Source organism: Triturus cristatus, chromosome 4_1 (assembly GCF_964204655.1).
Source record: "Triturus cristatus chromosome 4_1, aTriCri1.1, whole genome shotgun sequence".
NCBI lineage: Eukaryota > Metazoa > Chordata > Amphibia > Caudata > Salamandridae > Triturus > Triturus cristatus.
In genome coordinates, this window is record NC_140585.1 from 477,521,776 (window position 1) to 477,541,383 (window position 19,608).

The window sequence follows — 19,608 nt, forward strand, 5'->3', positions numbered from 1 at the left end:
ATCATTTGTTGATATTTCTGATTTTGAAGTCTGAATTCTAGCTGGACCTTATCTGGAGATGTTGCTTTTGGGAGGCTGAAAAATTCTTTGTGCACCTTGTTTGTAGGTAATTCAATGTATCTGTTTCCTTACCACACCAAAATCCAAGCCGTGTGTCAAGGAGGGTAGCGTCTGCGCTGCCATTACTTTCATCAAATGGCTATGAGAAGGGCAGCTCAATTTCTTTTTTAGAAGTATGTAAGCAAAGATTAAGGATTGAGCTTTGGCTCTCATTAAAGTTTTTGGTCTGTTTGGTCAGTAAAACTGAGGTCATGGTCGTAGGGAAGCCCCCTTCTATCTGGTGCTCAGCTTGGTGGCCCCAGATGCTGGGTCCCATGCATATCCCTAAAGAAGTAGTAAATAATTTGGGAGTCTGGCTCGACTCCAAACTATTCTTTGAGACCCACACCAGCAAGGTTATAGCGAAATACTTTGGAATCCTCAAAATGTTAAAGAAAACTTTAGATAACCTCCCCATTTCAGCCAGGAAAACCCTGGTCCACACTCTCATTACATCTCAACTGGACTATGGAAATGTCCTCTACTAGGGAGCAACAACAAAAAAGTCTCCAGAGGCTACAATGCATTCAGAATGTGGCAGCATGCCTAGTTCTCATTCTACCATAGAGAGGTAGCTCAGTGAAAGCCCTTGATTCCCTGCATTGGCTGCCTGTTGACAAAACAATCCTCTTTAAAGCCTTGTGCTTTGGTCACCGGAGTCTGCAGGGCAAGGGACCTAGTTACCTGGATGATCTCCTGACTCCCTAAAACCCGATACATCACCTTAGATCAATAGGAGCCCACAGGCTCAAAGTTCCAAAAACGAAAGAGCGAGAATGGGCGTGCGCTCATTTGGCTATCTAGCAGACCAAAATTGGAACACACTACCTCCTTCTCTTCGTGCTGAATCATCAGAAAAAACTTTCCGAAAGGATTGAAAACCTGGCTTTACCAGTTGTGAATTTTGCTGTGCCCTTCTTAGCCTCACATGCAGCTGTTTCTAGCACGGGGACACACCAGTGGGTGTAACCAGGTGCTTTATAAATGATTTATTATTATTAATATTTTATTATTATTAATGACATATGACGCCCCATGTTTATTCCCAATTACTTGTACGAGCATCTACCTGTTCTCCTTTTTAAATACCATTTGTAGTTGCTGAAGCATACCACTTTTGTTTTCCTCAAGTCCATCTCCAGCCCTTGCAGCTCAATGTAGTTTGCCAGGGCATAGATAACTCTTTGAAGGCTTATTGGACTTTGGCTCAGAACCACTATATTGTCTGCATATTGCAGGCATGTAGTTGACTCATTTGCCAGTTTTGGTGGATGCCTCCTGACTTTTATCAAATGGCTATTTATGTCGGCCAGATACAAATTAACTAAGCTTAGTGCCAACACGCAGCCTTGTTTCAGGCCATTTTTGATGCTTATCTTAGCTGACTCTCTACTGCCTACCCCAAGTTTCACCTGGGCCCCAGTGTTGCTATATAATTTTATTATAGCGTCAAGTAATTTTTGTGCTAGTCCACACGCTTTCAGTTTAACCCAGAGTCGATCTTGTGGCACTCTATCTAATGCTGATTTTAAATCTATGAAGCAGGCGAACAACAGAGATTTCCCTCCCATCGCTTTTTCAGTTAACATTTCAGTTAACATTGCCAAGACCGTCAAATGTGTTATGGTTCCCATACCAGGCCTAAATCCTGTTTGGATTTTTGGGATTAAGCTATTCTCCTCCAGTCATGCTTAGATGTGTGCTAAGATGCAGGATGCATACAGTTTTGCTTCCACATCAATCAGGTCTATCAGCCTTTAATTTTCCGTCCGAGTGCAACTTCCACTCTTATATATTGGGTGTAATATATTCCCTTTCCAAGATTTTGGTATTCTTCTCTGGCTGTTGATTTAATTGAAGAAAGGCGTAAACTACTCAGCCCAGTAGACAGGGGCTTGCTTGAATAATGCGTTGGGGAAATCATTCTGCTTGGCTGCTCCCTTGGTCTTTAATGTTTTTATTATTCCTCTCACTAGTTTTGCGTCAGTGAATGCTATGAGTCAGTGTGCGTTTGAATCGGGTGTTTCCCCTTCAAGTTGCCCACGCTCCTGAGGTTGAATGCAAGATGTTACTGCCCTGTTCATTGCCTCCAATGTTTCTGAAGTTGGTCCTTTGATGTGCTGACTTTGTATTTGTTTAAAGTTTGAGTTTTCCAGTGATTGAACTTCCTGCACCTTCGTTTCCTGGGTGATCTTCCTATTTTGGGGAGTAGTGTACATTTTGCGACCGCATGATTTCCAGGTTTCTTCGCTTATTCCTGCGTTTTTGTGCTCTGCCTGTCATTTTGTTAGGCTGTTTATTATGCTTCAAAATTCCTTGCTGTTTGCTGGCCCAGAGTAGATTTCCCAGAGGTTTTCATCATACGCCTTTTTTGTTTTCCTGCATTCTTTCTTGTATATTTTCCTCATTGCTGCAATTTTACTCTTATCCGTTTTCATACCTTTTCCTGCTGCTACTGCCTGGATTCACACCTCCCTGGCTATTTTCCTTTTTTTTTTTTCGAACTCTGCGCAGATTTTTATTGTACCACGGTTAATTTCTTGCTTGATTTCCGCCGAAGTTCCTCCGTCTTGGCAGTTTTACTGGAAATGTATTTAATAGAGAATTTTTTAGGATTACCCATGCGTTCACAATGTGTTCCTCACTCGGGGTCCCTGTGTTATTTGCATGATCGTATACTGCGACCATGATTTGTTTTATGTTAGTTGTGCACCATTTTAGTATTTTTTATTTATAACTTACTTGGTATTTCTATTAGGTCCTTTGTTTTGCTTGACTGGTGCAGTTTTGAGTTTGATGATCAACACTTTGGGGAGACAGTCACTCTCAGGACGGGGAGACATTTTAAAGGAGCTCACCATGTGCATAAGCTCTTCGCTAACGAAGCTGTAGTCTATAGTTGATTACCTCTTGCCACTCAGTGATTGCTGCTGGACTGTCGCCCTTTAAATTGCTGTTCAGAATTTTCAGGCCTTGTGCTTCCAGCTCTTGTTGTAGTTTTGCTGCTTCTTGCTCGCTTTGATTCTTAGGGCCTCCTCTGCATACACAGGGGCTCCCTCTTTATGCGTCTGTGGTCTGCTCTCCCCTTCTTTCTCTCTTTCTCACACTTTCTTTCTGCTCCTCTATCTAGAGTTAATTCACCACTTCATGCACAAACTACCTATCACTCTCTATCTTCCTTCCTTTATATCCTGTGCAGCTCTCACCCTCATCTATTTACCACGTCACATTATTCCAATAGACAAATACACTACACATCATACAATTCTACCCCACACAATTCCACAACTAACAATTCCAATCCACTCCACTCTAAACCAAAACACATAGGGGCAGATTTATAATAACTGACGCATCCCTGCATATCAGCAGGGATGCGCCAGTTATTTTGCGCCCCAGCTCCGCCATCATGAATGCGCCGCATTTATAATGTGGCGCACCATGGGGCAAAAACGGCACAGATGCGTCACGCATCTGTGCCGTAAAAGTGGCGCATTGCTGGAGTTGCATCGCAAGCGCGACGCAGCTCCAGCTAGGCTCTGGGGGGCCCTATCTGCACAATGCTGCGTCAATCCTTACGCCTGCTTCAAGCAGGCGCAGGGTTTTGACGCAGCATGGGCTCAAAAGTGACTGAGTGAAATCTTGTAGATTTCACTCAGCCACTTTTAGGAGGCGTTCCTGCGCCGGAACTCCCCCACCTGCCCTGGAACGCCTACATGTGGCGCAGGGCTTTACAACGTGACGCATCTCCCAGATGCGTCACGTTGTAAATACCCCGCACCATGGCGCAGGATTTGCGCCGCTGCTGCGTCACAAAAGTGACGCAACGGCGGCGCAAAAGTGGCGCAAGTGCAACATAAATCTGCCCCATAGATAAAAGAAATTAGCATTTGCAATCCCAATTACTCTAACTCTCAAATTCGAGACCAATTGCAGTGCAAATGTTTGTTAATGTTTGGTGCACTTTGTTCTTAGACCTTCATTACTTTGTTTTCTTAAAAATGTATCTGTGCAAAATTTGTTTTTTTTACCACATCCAGCAAATTCCGAAGGGATCAGGGACTTGTAGATTCCACTGGCGGGAACTGAAGCAAATAGGCATAATATAGCAAATGTTTTTGGGGAGAAATGGGAAAAGGTGCAGTGCATTTTTGTTCATAAATTCAACACAAGGTTTGCGGTGGTAAGATCACCATTGTCACAGCTTTCAAGGACAAGCAGAGTTGTACAAGAAATAAAAAAAATTGTTACAGGTTTTGCTTTTTTCTAAATTGTAGTCCATGTTTCCAATTTTTTCCGTAGTTTTTAACCTACTTGCAATTTGTGATAGAAACAGATATGAAACTCATGAGTGAACCCAGAAAGTTATACATTTCTGTAAACTAGACACAGCTCCAAATTCAGAATAGGGATATTTTTGTAAACTGCTCATAGTTTTGCAAAATAAACTAATCTTTGAAATGATAAATATTGAAAATAAGTGGTAAAAGATAGCATTTGGAGACTTTGCACCTGTTATATATTGCCCTGATAGCTGATTTACCTTAGTAACATAGCCTACCTCCACCAGAAGAGTTATTTGCAGGTTTACTCTATTTCTATTCTATTTTCGCTTAGGTTTCACACTCTACCATCATTTCCGATCGAATATACTGTAGAATCATCCAAAATGCTTCTACACTTGTAAAACAAAAAAGAAAAGAAATCTCCTATTTACAACGTTGAATTCTGCCTTGTACACTCAGTAGTCGACCGTGACCACACGAGCGGCGTGATACCAAGTCATTGCCCGCTAAAATTGAGCCTATCCGTGGCTATACACATTTGAAGGGCCCGATTCACAGAACTAATTTAAGACAAAATCCTAAACTTACTACTTTTGGTATTCACAGAAGTTAGGATTTTGTCTTAAGTTTGTCTTAAGACAAACTTAAGACAGACTTAAGACAAACTTAAGACAGACTTAAGACAGACTTAAGACAGACTTAAGACAGACTTAAGACAGACTTAAGACAAACTTAAGACAAACTTAAGACAGACTTAAGTTAGGATTTTGTCTTAAGTTTGTCTTAAGTCTGTCTTAAGTCTGTCTTAAGTCTGTCTTAAGTTTGTCTTAAGTTTGTCTTAAGTCTGTCTTAAGTTTGTCTTAAGTTTGTCTTAAGTCTGTCTTAAGTCTGTCTTAAGACAAACGTAAGACAAAATCCTAACTTCTGTGAATACCAAAAGTAGTAAGTTTAGAATTTTGTCCTAAGCTAGTTCTGTGAATCGGCCCCAATGTGTCTTGTCAACCGACCTCGGAATTCCCCATCAAGGAATAGAACATCGTTGACCTAGTTTGAACTTCGTCTGACTAAGTCTCGCTATCGTCTAATGTTATGATGGAGTCATTATGTGGGTTCAAGTTTTAACCACCACATCAATATCACAGCACTGATCCGCCGCAGATAATATTACGTTGGATGTACTCTGCTACACCATATACCCCAGTAACTTGGTCCTGATGAAACCCCGTATCTAGAGAGGGTCGAAATGCCGTCGACTACAGACAAAAGAGAGAGCTTAAAAATGAAATAATCATAATTGTATCTAGCTCATCCTTTTGTACTTTACCAATAACCTGTTTTTCCCTTGTTTGTTCACCTTGTCATAGAATACTCACCTAATAGGTCATGGTCACTTCACTGGGGCACACTGAAATATCGAATGTGGAATTATATGCAGCTATTTTTGATATTGCATAATTAAATTACCTACTTCGGCTGAAGTCAGATAGTCTTGCTGACAAAAGTGTATGGGTTGTTTTGATTAAATTGGTATGAAGATCAAATTAATGTAGATATTATTTGGACTCCATAGAGGGTCATATTTGTATACAATAATTGTGTTTATGATTTAATCTGAGCAATTACTTGAGTTACAGATCCTTAATTATTCAGAGAAATGAGTTCCTTGTGAACATTGTTTTTTGTACTAGTGTACTTACCCAGCTCAAAAGGACGTATGGGTCGCCCTTGTTTTCCTTTACATTTTACACTCAGTAGTCATCCTCATATTAACTGAGAATGCCAACCTTATGGAATAGGAGTGTCAAACGAGGTGTTAAAAGCACTTCTATATTTTCCCTCCAGGCTGGTATAAGACCAAAATAAATGCCCCCATCACGACCATCTTGAAAAACAATTTTGGCTTCTTTTTAAGGTGAGAATTACAATTTTAGAGCCATGTATTTTGCTGAAATCCCTTCCCCATAAAAACATAAATACCTTAAATTCACTTCTCACTGAACATTTCCAATGAGAGAAAAGTACCTCCGGAGCAAAAACTCTTCAAATCAAGATATAGATTAAACTTCATGTAGAAGAAGATAAGTCTCTCTACAGAGCTCCTCATCCACTTTGGTATTCACTGCACCACCAACTGAGGCACATACATTTTTTTCTTTAATTACAGAAAAATACAACTCTCCAAGTATTCCCTTACCCACGCTTATGCTGTTCCCATCTTTTTCTCCTTTATCACTTCCACATTCTGCTGCACCTCTGCTTTTTAATCCAGGGTGCCCATCGATCCCTTTGTTCATCTCTCATTTCTCTCCACCCTCTTCTTACCCTGCACTCCTGTGTAACACTGTGGTCCTCACCGACCTCACTTTTTCCTACAGCCTTCTTTACTGTCCTTTATCTAATATCGATCAGAACCTATTCTTTCTGCCAACATACACTCACTATTCTTCCTCCCTTCCGGTGATACATAGTTCTATAGTTGCTTTCTGTGAGTCACTGTAAGTAGATAGTCCATCTCCCAGTTGTTCTCTTTATTGCATTCTGACACCCTCCCGGTATTTTTATTTTTTTTGTTGCAGATTTATATTACGCAAACTCGACCCAAAGGTATTTAAGAGCTTTACATGAGCACCGGTTATGTTGCACAAGGACACAATCTATTTTTTTTATGGGGAGGCAATGGGAGATTAAGTGATTTGCCCAGAATCACAGGATGTGGATGCGACCCCGAGGCTCGAACCCTGGTTTCCAGCACCAAAGTTGGCAGTCTAGCCGTGAGACCACATCCTCTCCCCGCATTTTGAAAAAAGTCTTCATGTTCTTCCGAAATTGCGGATTTTTATCAGTAATGTTTCTCGTCTTTTACATGGAAGAGCTATAAGTGTAATGCCCCAAATTAACTTGATTAGGAACATTTTTGCAAACAAAATGGAAATATGTATCACATCGCCCACCGAGCACAGCAAGTTTGAATGTTTAGTAAAACATCACATTAACTGAAATAGATTTTTGCATATTTTACATTTGCTGTCCACAATTTTTTATTGCCAAGTATTGTGGGATAGTGTATTTGAAAAAGTTAAAATTGTTTGCCTTCAGAAGATATTTATATGTAACTGAACACTTTGTACTTGTTGGCAAAATCCTTTACCAAACAGATACTTGTAACAATTTTCTTATCTTTTTGCATGTTTCCCGTTACTTAAGTTATTGACTTTTTGTAGATAGAAGCAAATGTTCTCTCAAATAATCATCGGTTTACTAAATATCAGCAGTTAACCTATCTTATTGACTGAAAGAAAAATATAATTTTCTATAAATAGAATAATATAAAGGAAAAACGTATTAACCTGGAATTTTGTTTTGCAGGAGGTGCTAAACAAAGAAATCCACAGACTTGAATCCTTGTTTTTGGAAATCAAGATTTGTCGCCTTCCCTTGGATCCTGCACTTGCTCTTAGAGGAATTAATGCAGATGTAAGGGACATTTTTTTATTGCATTTTATTCTGATTACATCCATATTACTTAATCTGTAAATAGGGAACTGCTTGTAGTGTATAATTTTGAATATTCTCTGTATTTAGGTACGCAGGCCTTGTCTGATTGAGAGACCATTAGAGCGTCATTCTGAACTAATGTTCTTGAGTGATTCTCCCTTACATTGGGATGAAACGGTTTCATATTCAATCCTTAGTCATGCGTTTCTGTAGAAAGAGAAATTTGCTAGTGTGTTGCAGAAGTTCGCAAATTCATCGGAAGCTGTGCAAATGGAAAACTGACAAGTGATTTGACAAGAAATGATCTATTAATAGTTTCAGTGACAATCTTTTCTCACCCTCAATTTTCTCTTTCTTCCTTGAGAGTTAGAGTTGCTTTACCAAATATTCCCTTGCTGTGGTTGCCAATCTAGATGATGGCCTGGCAGCAAACTAACAAGCTGCTCAAAACTCATACAAAACAGCATTTTGTTTTAGATTTAACAATGTGTTTGTGGAAGGGCACACAATTTGTTAAGTGTTGGGTAATTTCTTCAGCTGAAAATGGGCCTGCCCCGCAAACCTCATTGATGCCGCTTTATCCAGAATTTCTTCAATATAGATTATATATTAGTGATGTATTTTGTTCCCTCCCTTTGTTAATTTTGTTTAACTGTTTTGGACGCAAGTATTAATAGCCACCCTTTTGTTTAACTGATTTGGACGTAAGTGTTAATAGCCACCCTTCCCTGACCACTGACATAATTTCCTGCATTTTAATAAGTAAATGAGAGTGCCTTATTTTCCCACAACCATATATTTTTTAGAGTAGACTTGATGAACTGGATTTACTCAAAATAACAGGGTAATTAATTTTTCTGAAACCAAATGTTTGTTATTTCCTGTTGTGAAACCTTATAAAGGGGCCTTCTTCTTAGATGTTACAAGGTCAGAAGAAGATAAAACTTATAAATATTTTGGCCTTATGATTGATAATATTTTGCACTAGCATACCTGATGGACTTAATTCTGTCAGAAACACAAGAGTGTAGAGGATTTAATTCCTTTAACACAAATATGCAGGATTAGCTCTAGGTCCTTATAAGGTAGCTCATTCAACTCAATTGGTGTCTTTGATATATTGCGTCCCAGTGTGAGGTTCATGCATGAAGTTTAATATTGATCAGATCAAGTGTGTTAAATTGGGGGAAATTCTGGAGGTTCTCAGTTCTATACCCTTTAAAGAAATGAACCTTTTGTTTGGCTTAAAACCTGTTTCAATTGCTATGCAAACAATCATATTTAATGTGAGCATTTCCAGTGAGAGCTGAATTGTTGATTAATGTGAACATCGGATCACTAACGTAGCCAATTAAAAAAATGTGAGTATGTACCATGCTAATTTTAAAGAACAGGAATGATAATAATTATATCTAAAATGTGGTTTTCCTAAAACCACTTCTGCAGATCACTGAAGTATCAAAATGTTAAAACATTATTTTGCAAACAAATATGACTCCAGAGAGCACCATTGTGCTCTTGCTATGCCCCAGTTTGAGTACTGTTGTGCCATATAACAAGGAAAGTGGCCTTTACCTCTCAGAAAAAATATTTTTATATCACTAAAGGGTAGATTGTGAGCTGATTAGACTATGCGCTTATTATATAAAAATGTAGTGTATCACAAGTTGGGAAAAGTACGCCCTCAGAGGGAACAATTACAAATGTCTCTTGTTTAACCTATAAACCTATGGAAGGTTTGGGTCCAAATGCACACTAGAAAGGACCACAATACTTTTTTTTACACAAAAGGTTTCTAGTGGCACAAGTTGAATGCAAAATTTAACATGCAACGAGCCGGTGTTATTTATCCACAAGCTCGTGTGATTTATTTCACAATTATTCTCATATTTTTAATTTTTTTTGTAAAATAATTTTTATTAAGAATAAAGAACACAGAAATACAAACACGATACTCCCAATCAGATGAGGATATAAGTATATAGTTATATAATAAAAAACATTATTATAACAAAATATATTTGGAAATATGTGAACATAAGATTACAGAAGATTAGAATAACAGTCAGAGTAAACTATACACAATCTGAACTATGAACTAGAAAAGAGAACACTGTATATCTGTGAGAAAAAAAGAAAAGTGGGTAAATAAGCTACAGTAGAACATTTTATTATAAGAGAAAAAAGAGAAGAAGGGAAAAAATTAGAGAGACAGGAAAGTAGGAAGAAAAATTAAAGAAAAAAGAGAGGAAACAGTATGTAGATAGAAAAGAAAAAGTTATAAAGAAGGAGAATTTGATGACAGATAATTTGTGAACGGTAGCCATAGTAAATCAAATTTAATCTGCAGATGGACCGAGGCATGAGATATAGAAGCAATTCTATGTTCATCACATATTAAATTCCACCAAAGTAAAAAGGATAGCTTAGAATTGTCTTTCCAGCAGGATAATATAACTTTAAAAGCAACAGCAATAAATAAGTCAAATAACATAGATTTGGAAGAAGAATGTTCAAAATCTGGAGACAGAGTACCTAAGAATACATTTTGAATATTAAATGGAATATTATAAAAAAAAAACAAGAGACATTTTGACCAGATAGTGTTCAAAAAACATGAACCTTAGGGCAGTAATATAATAAATGTACTAAAGAACCATCAGCAGTAAGACACGACCAACAAGAAGGTGAGACTGAATTGTTAAATTTATGAATAAGAAGGGGAGTGAGAACGATTCTATTATAAATAAAGTAAAGGGATTGTGTGATATTTGCAGCCTTGGAAGACTTATAAAGTTTTTGCCATAATTTATCCCATTGAGAAATAGACAGTGTTAGGGATAAATCCTGTTCCCATTCCATCTCGACATTAGACTTAGTGCGTGTGCCATGGGGTAAAGATAAGGACTTATAAATGAATGAGGCACTTGGAATGGTATCATTAGGGACTTGGTATAAGGGTGTGACAGGTGTGAAGGAAGTGGGAATTGGCTTGGATATGAAATTTTGTAAACAACTCTGGAGAGATGGGACTAAAGTGTTGTATTGTCGAATAAATGAATCGGGCAAATTAAAGGTTTGTTGCAACTGGAGGAAAGGCAAAATCTCATTGTTAACAATCATCTGATGGACATAAAAAAGACCCTTTTCTCTCCAATGCTTGTAGTAAAAAGACTTATGTCGAAATTTGATGAATTTATTATACCATAAGGAGGAGGCTAAAAAAGACTGATAAGCGTCAAAATACTTAAAAAAGAGTGTCTGCAAGAGGTAGTGAGAATATTTCAAAATTGTATATTTAGAAATAAAAGTACAATTGGTCATGAATACAACATCCTGTAAGGAAAATTCATTTAATAATGAACATTCAACAGTAACCCAAGGAGGTTTAGGTAAATCCTGATAATCTTTGGACATAACGAAAAATTGACGAGTTAAAAAAGCAGTATGGTATAGTCTAAAATCAGGAAATCGAACCCCCCCTCTGTTTTGGGACGAATTAATTTAGATAAGGAAATGCGTGCATGTTCATTATTCCATAAAAACTTAGAACATAAAGAATTTATCTGTGTAAAATATTAATTGGGAATTTTGAATGGGAACATTGATAATATAAACAGAACCTGAGGGACAATCATCATTTTTATTGTATCTAGCCTGCCCCACCAAAATAAAAATAAAGGAGACCAAGATGTCAACAAATTAGTAATTTTAAGTTTTAGAGCAGTAAAATTATGGGCTAAAGTATCACGGATATTAGAGGAAAACCATGTTCCTAAATATCTAATTTTTTGAGGACACCACGTGAAATTAGTAGAATCAAACATATGACGATAACATGAGGAGTTTAAAGGTAAAATTTCAGTCTTGGAGAAATGTAATTTGTAACCAGAAACACGAGAGAACAATGAGATTTCATTCAAAAAAGGTGGTAGAGAAGAGGTAGGGTTAGACATGTAAATAAGAACATCATCTGCATAGGCAGAAAGTTTAATGTGGTGAGATTGCAATGTAAAACCAGTAATCAGGTGATTATTTCTAATTCGCTCAAGAAAAGGTTACAAACACAACAAAAAAAGTAATGGGGACAGAGGGCAGCCCTGACGTGTACCTCTTTGCAGACAGAAATACGAGGAAAAGAGACCATTAACAAAGACACATGCTTTTGGACCTGTATATAATAATTTGATAAAGGAAATACATTTTGGACCAAATCCAAACCATTGTAGAGTGTGAATCATGAAATCCCAGTTTATTCGATCAAAAGCTTTTTCAGCATCCAAGGATAATGCGGCTAAGGGAGAGGGGTATTTTTTGCTAAGAGCGAGAATGTTGGAAAACATTCTAGCATTATCAGAAGCTAAACGTCCTTTGAAAAAACCAACTTGATCTGGGTTAATAAGTAAATGAATAACTTTCTCCAAACGGGTAGCTAAAATTTTTGCATAAATCTTACAATCATAATTAATTAATGATATGAGGCGAACATTTTTACAAAAGGAAGGGTCTTTATCAGGTTTAGGGATAACAATAATAAGGGCCTCTAAAAAAGAGCCACAAGCTTTAGAGTTGGATAAAAATGAATTAAAAAGTTCTAATAATTTAGGGGCAAAAATTGAAGAAATGGCTAAAAATAATTCCACTGGGAAGCCATCGGGACCGGGAGCTTTAGACTTTTTCAGGGAGTTGAGAGCATTGATAATTTCTTGAAGAGAAATATCCTCGTCGAGTGAAGAAAAAAAATCAGGGGGAACTTTAGGTTTAGGAATAGTTTGAAAGAAAGATACAAAATCTTCCTCAGAGGGATTGGTAGTTTCTGTATATAGGAGTTTATAATACGATTGAAAAGTATTAATAATATCAGAATCGGAAGAGAGGAGTTGATTGTTCAGTTCTGAACGGATAGGGCCAATATTTTTATGCTCAGATTTAATTTTTAAGTAATTCGCTAACATTTTCCCTGCTTTGTTTTGACCTCCATGGTATTTTGATTTAATCTTAAGAAGGATGTTACATGCATCAATAGTGGCAATTTTGTTTAGGGTAGATTTAGCTTTAATCAACTCTTGGAGTGAAGAGGAAGATTTGGATGAAAAGTATTTATGTTCCAAAGTTTTGATTAGCAATAGGGTTTTTTTGTATTTAGCACACATTAGCTTTTTTTTCTTGGAGGAATAGGCAATTGTAAAGGCTCGAAATGATGCTTTAAACGCATCCCAATTATTATGAATTGAGGTATCAGAAGCATTGTTATGAACAAAAAATTCATTGACAAAAGAAGTCGCTTCTGAAATAAAAGTACGATCTGATAGAAGGTGAGCATTAAAACGCCATCAACCTTGCTTGCAAATAGAGGTGGATAGGTCCATAGAGGTGGAAACGGGGGCATGGTCAGAAATAAAAATAGAGCCAATTTCCGAGGAATGGAGACATGGTAAAAGTGACTTGGAGACTATAATATAATCAATGCGAGACCTTGTATGATGCACAGGAGAAAAAAAAGTAAATTCTGTGACATCTGGGTTACATGTTTTCCATACGTCAAAGAAAAGGTGGGAAGACATGGCAGACTGAAATGATTTGTGGGTTTTATCTGGTTTAAACTTACACTTGGAATTTCTGTCCGAAAAAGGGTCTAACTAATTGTTGAAATCACCACCAAGTACCACATTAGCATTAGGAATAGATACTATTTTCGTTTTTATAGACTGCCAAAAATCCGGATCCGGTTTAACAGGACCATAAATATTAAAAAAGGTAAGTTGCACTTTATTAATGATAACATCAACCAGCACCCAACGACCATTAGAATCACATTCTGATGATAGTATTTGAGCATTAGTAGATTTATGAAATAATATAGCAACACCACCATGATGCTCAGTAGCGGGAGAAAAAACTATTTGATTGACCCATTGACGTTTGAGCTTGAGAGATTCAACATCATTACAGTGTTTTTCTTGTATGAAAGCAACTTGAGCATTAAGTCTAGCTAAATGAGACAATACCTTTTGACGCTTGACAGGGTGACCAAGACCACGTACATTCCACGAAACCACATTAACCATGTTGATGAATTAGGGGGTACATGAGGAAACAGGAATATGCAACTGAAAAAATAACAAAAAAAAGCGAAGAAAGACAACGTTTAATATGTGATCGTGAGAACGCTACAATATAGAAAAAACATATACCAAACAATAGGATTAAACAGAAAAAGAAACAGTACAGAGGGAAAAAAAGAAAAAGAAAAGAAAGGAAAGAAACAGAGAAAAGCAGCAAGCAACTAGACCAAGGATTAACATCCAGATCTGTAACGAAAAGGAAGACCAAGAAGGAGGGAGCATAGTGACACCGAAGGACACGGACCACAGTGACAGCTACCAAAGATAAGGGAGAACCTCATAAATACACTCAAGAAAAAAAAAAAAAAAAAAGAACAGAGAATCACAGGATATAAAACAAATACAACATTGTAAAATCCAATTAGAAATGTTAAAATATAAGAAAAAAGTCAAACATTTGTGTCCATGCCCTGGGAAGAGAGACCATGAAGAAAAAGTTTAAGTTTATCCGGATCATCAAAGGAACGAGACCGACCATCATGTGTAATTTTACAAAGGCATGGATGAAGAATTCCATATTGAATGTTAAGTTGTCTCATCTGAGGACGTAGAGCAAGAAATTCCTTGCGTCGAGCATTTGTTGCATTGGAGATATCCTGAGAAATGAAGATATTATGGCCTGACCAGTTAAGACGGCGTTTAAGTCTTACAGCCTTCAAGACTTGCATAAAATCTGTGAATTCCAAGAAAAGCATTATGATTCCACGTGGCTTGGCGCCCCAAACGGTGAGCTCTCTGTATATTGAGGGGGCTCGACGATGGTTGAAGATCGAGCAATTCTGGAAGGAATTTCTGAAGAAAAGCCACCATATCAGGACCCTCAACATTCTCCGGAAGACCAAAAAGGCGCAGGTTGTTTCTACGATTGCGATTTTCAAGATCCTCTGTATGGATTTTTAACTTATGGATTTCTTGTTCCAGTGTCGGGATCTTAGAGGTGACGTCTTGTAAGTCGCTTACACGCTGTTCAAGTTCCACAACCTTTCCCTCCATGGCAATCCATCTCTCCTCGATTTGTTTTAACTTTTCGTTAGTCGTGGACATAAATGGTTGAAGACCACGTACTTCGTCTAGGATGGTGTCCACAACTCGGTTTTGTGAGGAGAGAATAGGAGACGGTGGATCATTTTTATGTCTTTTTGGTTTAGTACCAGAGGAGGAAGAACGCACATGGGTATCACTAGCCATTGTGATGAAAAATGCACAGCGTTGGATACACTTTGTCGCAAAAATATAGTGAGAATATTTCGTGAATTAATAAACTACGTATAGTGTTATAGAACTCACCAAGCGACACAAAGTAGAATGAAAATGTGATGGAACAACAAGGACGTCAAATCCTCTGTTAGAAATGGGATTTCTGGTTGGCTAAGGCTTGCGCCAAAGTCAGGCAGAAACCACCACTCTAGTCAGGGCAAGGAAGTTACACGCCAAAGATAACCCCTGCTCACCCCCTTGGTAGCTTGGCACGAGCAGACAGGCTTATCCCGGAGGCGATGTGTAAAGCGTTTGCGCGCGCACCCAGCAACAACACCCAAGGCCCACCACAAAGGAAACTCCACACAAGGTATTCTATAAAAATAGCCTTTGTATTATACACAACACATTAGATAAAAGAACACACTCTACAATGTGCCAACAGGCACGGGCAGAATTTACAAGGGATTATATATACAGGGGACAGGGCCACCTGGACCACTGTCCGGAATTAGCACTCTTAGAACATAGGAAATAAAATTACTGTTGCACAAAATTACACCTAGCACACAACCAGTCACTACTGGTATCAGGTAAGTACCACCTACGCAACCCTAACCACCTTAGGAAAATATTGCGCAGGGAATCAGGACCTCACTGGCACCACCTGTACTAGGGAGAAAACAACCACCTAAGTATCACTATACCTGTAGGGGTCTAAGCACATAAACACATGATGCATAACATTCAGAGGTGTAAAGCAAAGCACATGACGCATAAACACATTCAGAGGTGCAGGAAAGGTACAATGGCGCAAAAACTCACATTAGCCACTATCTGTGGCAGTCCCTAGGCCAACTGGCCGTGAAGGGGTAAAGGCGCCCTGTGTCCAGCCAAGTCAGGGTGCGCCTGCGCAGGCTGCGCAAACCAAGGTGCACAAAGCACAACCTACACGTAGCAGTTGCCCACTAAGTGCTGGGCAACTGGAGAGATGCTGGGGCACCACTGTGCCTTCCTAAATAAATATGGCAGGGGTTGGAGCCTCTCCTGGGCTCTAAGAAAACACTTGTGGCCCCCTGAGCCTCGCAGGCTCTGATCAATATTGTGGGGCAAGGTGGGAGTGGCCCGCTGCCATCTGGGGCCACTCAATCGCCAAGGAAATGCCCCCGTATGCGTTTGGAGCGTGCACTGCGCTCTCCACAAACAATGCGCTGCCGTTGGAGTCCCTCTGGACTCTGAACATAAATATGCCCTCTGCGTTGGGGCCTCGTGGGCTCGAGACAAATGATGGGGCCAGACGTTGCAACGCACCAGTGCTCTCGAGCACACAATGCCCACGTACGTTGGAGCCTTCTCGGGGATCAAGGACAGGTACCGGCACCCTTAGCATGTGCGCGGAGTCCCCCCCACGCTGAAGAGCCGGGCGAGGCTCTCCATAACAAGGTCCCTGCACGTTGGGGCGCGCCAGCGCTCAACCACTCAGGCTGCTTCGCGCACCCTCCTGGCAAGAGCCCCACTCACCGGCTGACTCGGAGGCTTCGCTGATGTCTCCGGTGACGGCGGGAGGCTCTCCGCTTCTCTCCTTGGCGCGCTGCTTCGCTGGACCTTGCAGGGCTCTCACCACTCACGGGAGCCCTGCAGGGGAAGCCGCCACACGTCCTCACTGGAGCGCGGGGTAGGCTCCCGTCCGCTCCTCTTCCGGGCTTCGGCCCCGCCCCCAGGAAGGCCGGACTACTCTTTGTTTCCGGGTCGCCGCAGGCAGCGCGGCGGCCCAGAGCTCCTGGTGACGGTGGCAGTACGGGGTGGGCTCCCGTTTACAGCGAAAAGTGTCCCTGGCGGGTAGACACCCGCCGCTGAGCGTCACGAAGCGGGGTGGGCACCCGCTTTCGTATTAAAGGCAAAGGTACGCAAATAAGCGGGGTGGGCACCCGCTAGGAGTGGCAATGTCCCTGGCAGGGTGGGCACCTGCCAGGGGACTTCAGGCTCGGAAAAGACGGGGCGAACGCCGGGTGGGCACCGGCTAGCAGAACTAAAGCGCTCCTAGCGCTACTGCCAACAATGAAAGCGCTCTAGAAGCGCTGGGGGCCCAAATAAAGCGCTCCTAGCGCTATAAGCCAAAGAAAAGCGCTCCCAGCGCTTAGGCATACAAAAAAGCACCACAAAGTCCAGCAGAGTTCTTCCCTGCATGCAGCAGGGCAGGGGTGGGGGGGGGCAAGGCTGGACCCAGAGCCAGCTCACTGGGCCTCCAGGCAGGGAGGTAGTCCAGGTGGCGGTCCTCTGGTCCAGCAGCAGCAGCAGCCCCCCTCAGGTAAGATCCTGGCAGAGAACCGTTTCTGTGGGGACACAGCCCCATTTTTATACAGGCAAACCCTTTGTTCTGGGTTCAGGGTGAGGGGGAAAACCAGTCGCAGCTGGTTGGGGAGCACCCTTGATGTGCTCAGCCCCTCACTCTATTCACTGGCAGGGCTAGGGTCGTCAGTCGCACCACAGGGGGCGGGGCCAGCATTGTGTTTGGAAAACCCTGTCCTATTCAGGACCCAGGTGGACTCCTCCCACCCATCTAGCTGCTGATCTCCCCATTCACCACTGGGTGACTCATCCTGACACTGGGGAATCCCTAGCCCGTCACATGACATGACCAGCCAATCACGCGACAGACACACTGCACACAGAAGTGCCCACTTCTAGAAGTGGCACTTCCACACTAGGTACATGCACGCCGCACACATCATCGCGCAGCATTCACTCCCACGAGTCCGCACATACCAAACTCGGGCCTGCACACCCCACGCATCAGGAACTACTAGGGACACATACATTCCCCATGCATTCCTATGGGAGGGCAGGCCTATCTCACCACATGCACTCAGAGCACGCACGCACTTTACCCTGGGACACAGGGAAAGTGCGCAGAGACCAAACAATCACCACACCAAGTCACCAATAAAAAGCCAAAAAGTCCAGGGGTGAACCTGCCAGAAGGGCCAAGTCCAACACAACCCCCTTCCAGCCAAAACGCAGGGCAGACCAATCACCACCGTGATGGACTTCCCTGCTTGGGGCGATAGAACACGGACGCGGGCCCGCAACTGCAGGGACACCCTCCGGTTCTACGCCACGGTGAACCCAGGGAATTCTTTTTAACACCACTGTCTGGACCAACTGGGCTACCCCACTGGTACTCCCAAGCTGTCCGCGGCCAAGACCAGGCCCTAGGCCACCCAGGTGCCACTGGTCTTTGCCTAACCACAGAGTGGGGGGTAGTAACCCCTGGCACATAGCGGCCATTCTCCACTCTTCCTCTCTGAAAGACAGGACTAGACTGCCACTGGTTCTCCAGCCTAGGGTCTACACCCTCAGGCGGGCCAGGAGTCTCAGGGAAAGCTCTCCTCCTCCTACCTCTTCTCCTAGGGTTCCTCCTCCTCTGGCGAGGGGTACACCTAGAACGCCATTCCAACCCAGGGTTTAACCCCTCAGGTTGTACCGGGGGCAGAGGTGGGCTCTCCCACCCTCTACACCCCCTTCCAGAGCCCTGCTCCCTACCAACTGGGGCGGTACCTCTGGAAGAAGAACTGGTCGGGACGCTGGTTACAGACGTCCCACCCTTCAGGTCAGGCTGATCCCGAACCTGGCCTTCCAACCTCCGGCCTAGAACCTTTGGTGGAATAATTGCCTGGCACTCCAGGACTTCTGGGGATTTCCACTCCATCCCCCTGAGGCTATCAAAGGACACATATGTCGAGCGACTGTCTGTCTGGCGCTGATCTCCCGTCCCCTGTCCACCTGACAGTGCGCGGAGATCCCCCAGAACAGAAGTGGTGCCACCCTGGCCACTACACGGGATCCTAGCCCAACTGGGTAGTCCCTGACCCACAGGCTCTTCCACTGGGGAACTCATCCCCCAATCACTCCTCACACTGGACTCCTGTACCCTCCCTACCGGAGCGGTACTGCCAGACACTAGAACCACAGGAGCCCTGTTTACAGGCGCTCCAGGTCCTCCACTCACTAAGAGATCTTCCTCAAGTGGACTAACAGGACAGCCTAGGTCCCCAACTTGGTGTTCCCTCATGAAACCATCCAAGTCCTGAGGCAGGGTTTCGGGCGTCTGGGGACCCTCGGTCACCCCCTCACTCCTGCTCCACTGAGCCAGGCAGTGAGCCCCTACACCCTCCTCGCTATCCTGGGACCTAGCTGGGCTACACTGAGCCTCCTCCACCACGCTGGGCTGGAGGATCTCTGAACCACTACTGTTGGAATTACTCTCTAATGACACTAGAGGACCTCTAGCACTTTCCCAGTGCTCTGCTTCCTCTGCAAGCTCCCAAGGACAAAAAGAGTCGTACCTCTGCAGGTGTTGGCGCAACCCTGGAGAACAACTACTGAGCATCTGCTCTTTGATAATC

At 42.0% G+C, this 19,608-nt stretch overlaps 1 protein-coding gene across 11 annotated transcripts in view; it reads left to right on the forward strand.

Moving 5' to 3' along the window:
* The window catches only part of PIK3C2G (phosphatidylinositol-4-phosphate 3-kinase catalytic subunit type 2 gamma), a 2,048,585-nt gene that overhangs the window by 1,448,219 nt on the left and 580,758 nt on the right, over positions 1-19,608 (forward strand). For all 11 annotated transcript variants that reach the window (XM_085652678.1, XM_085652687.1, XM_085652677.1 and 8 more), the window contains one exon: positions 7,752-7,859. In XM_085652678.1, the coding sequence (XP_085508804.1) occupies positions 7,752-7,859 (108 nt within the window). The remainder of the gene's footprint in view (positions 1-7,751; positions 7,860-19,608) is intronic.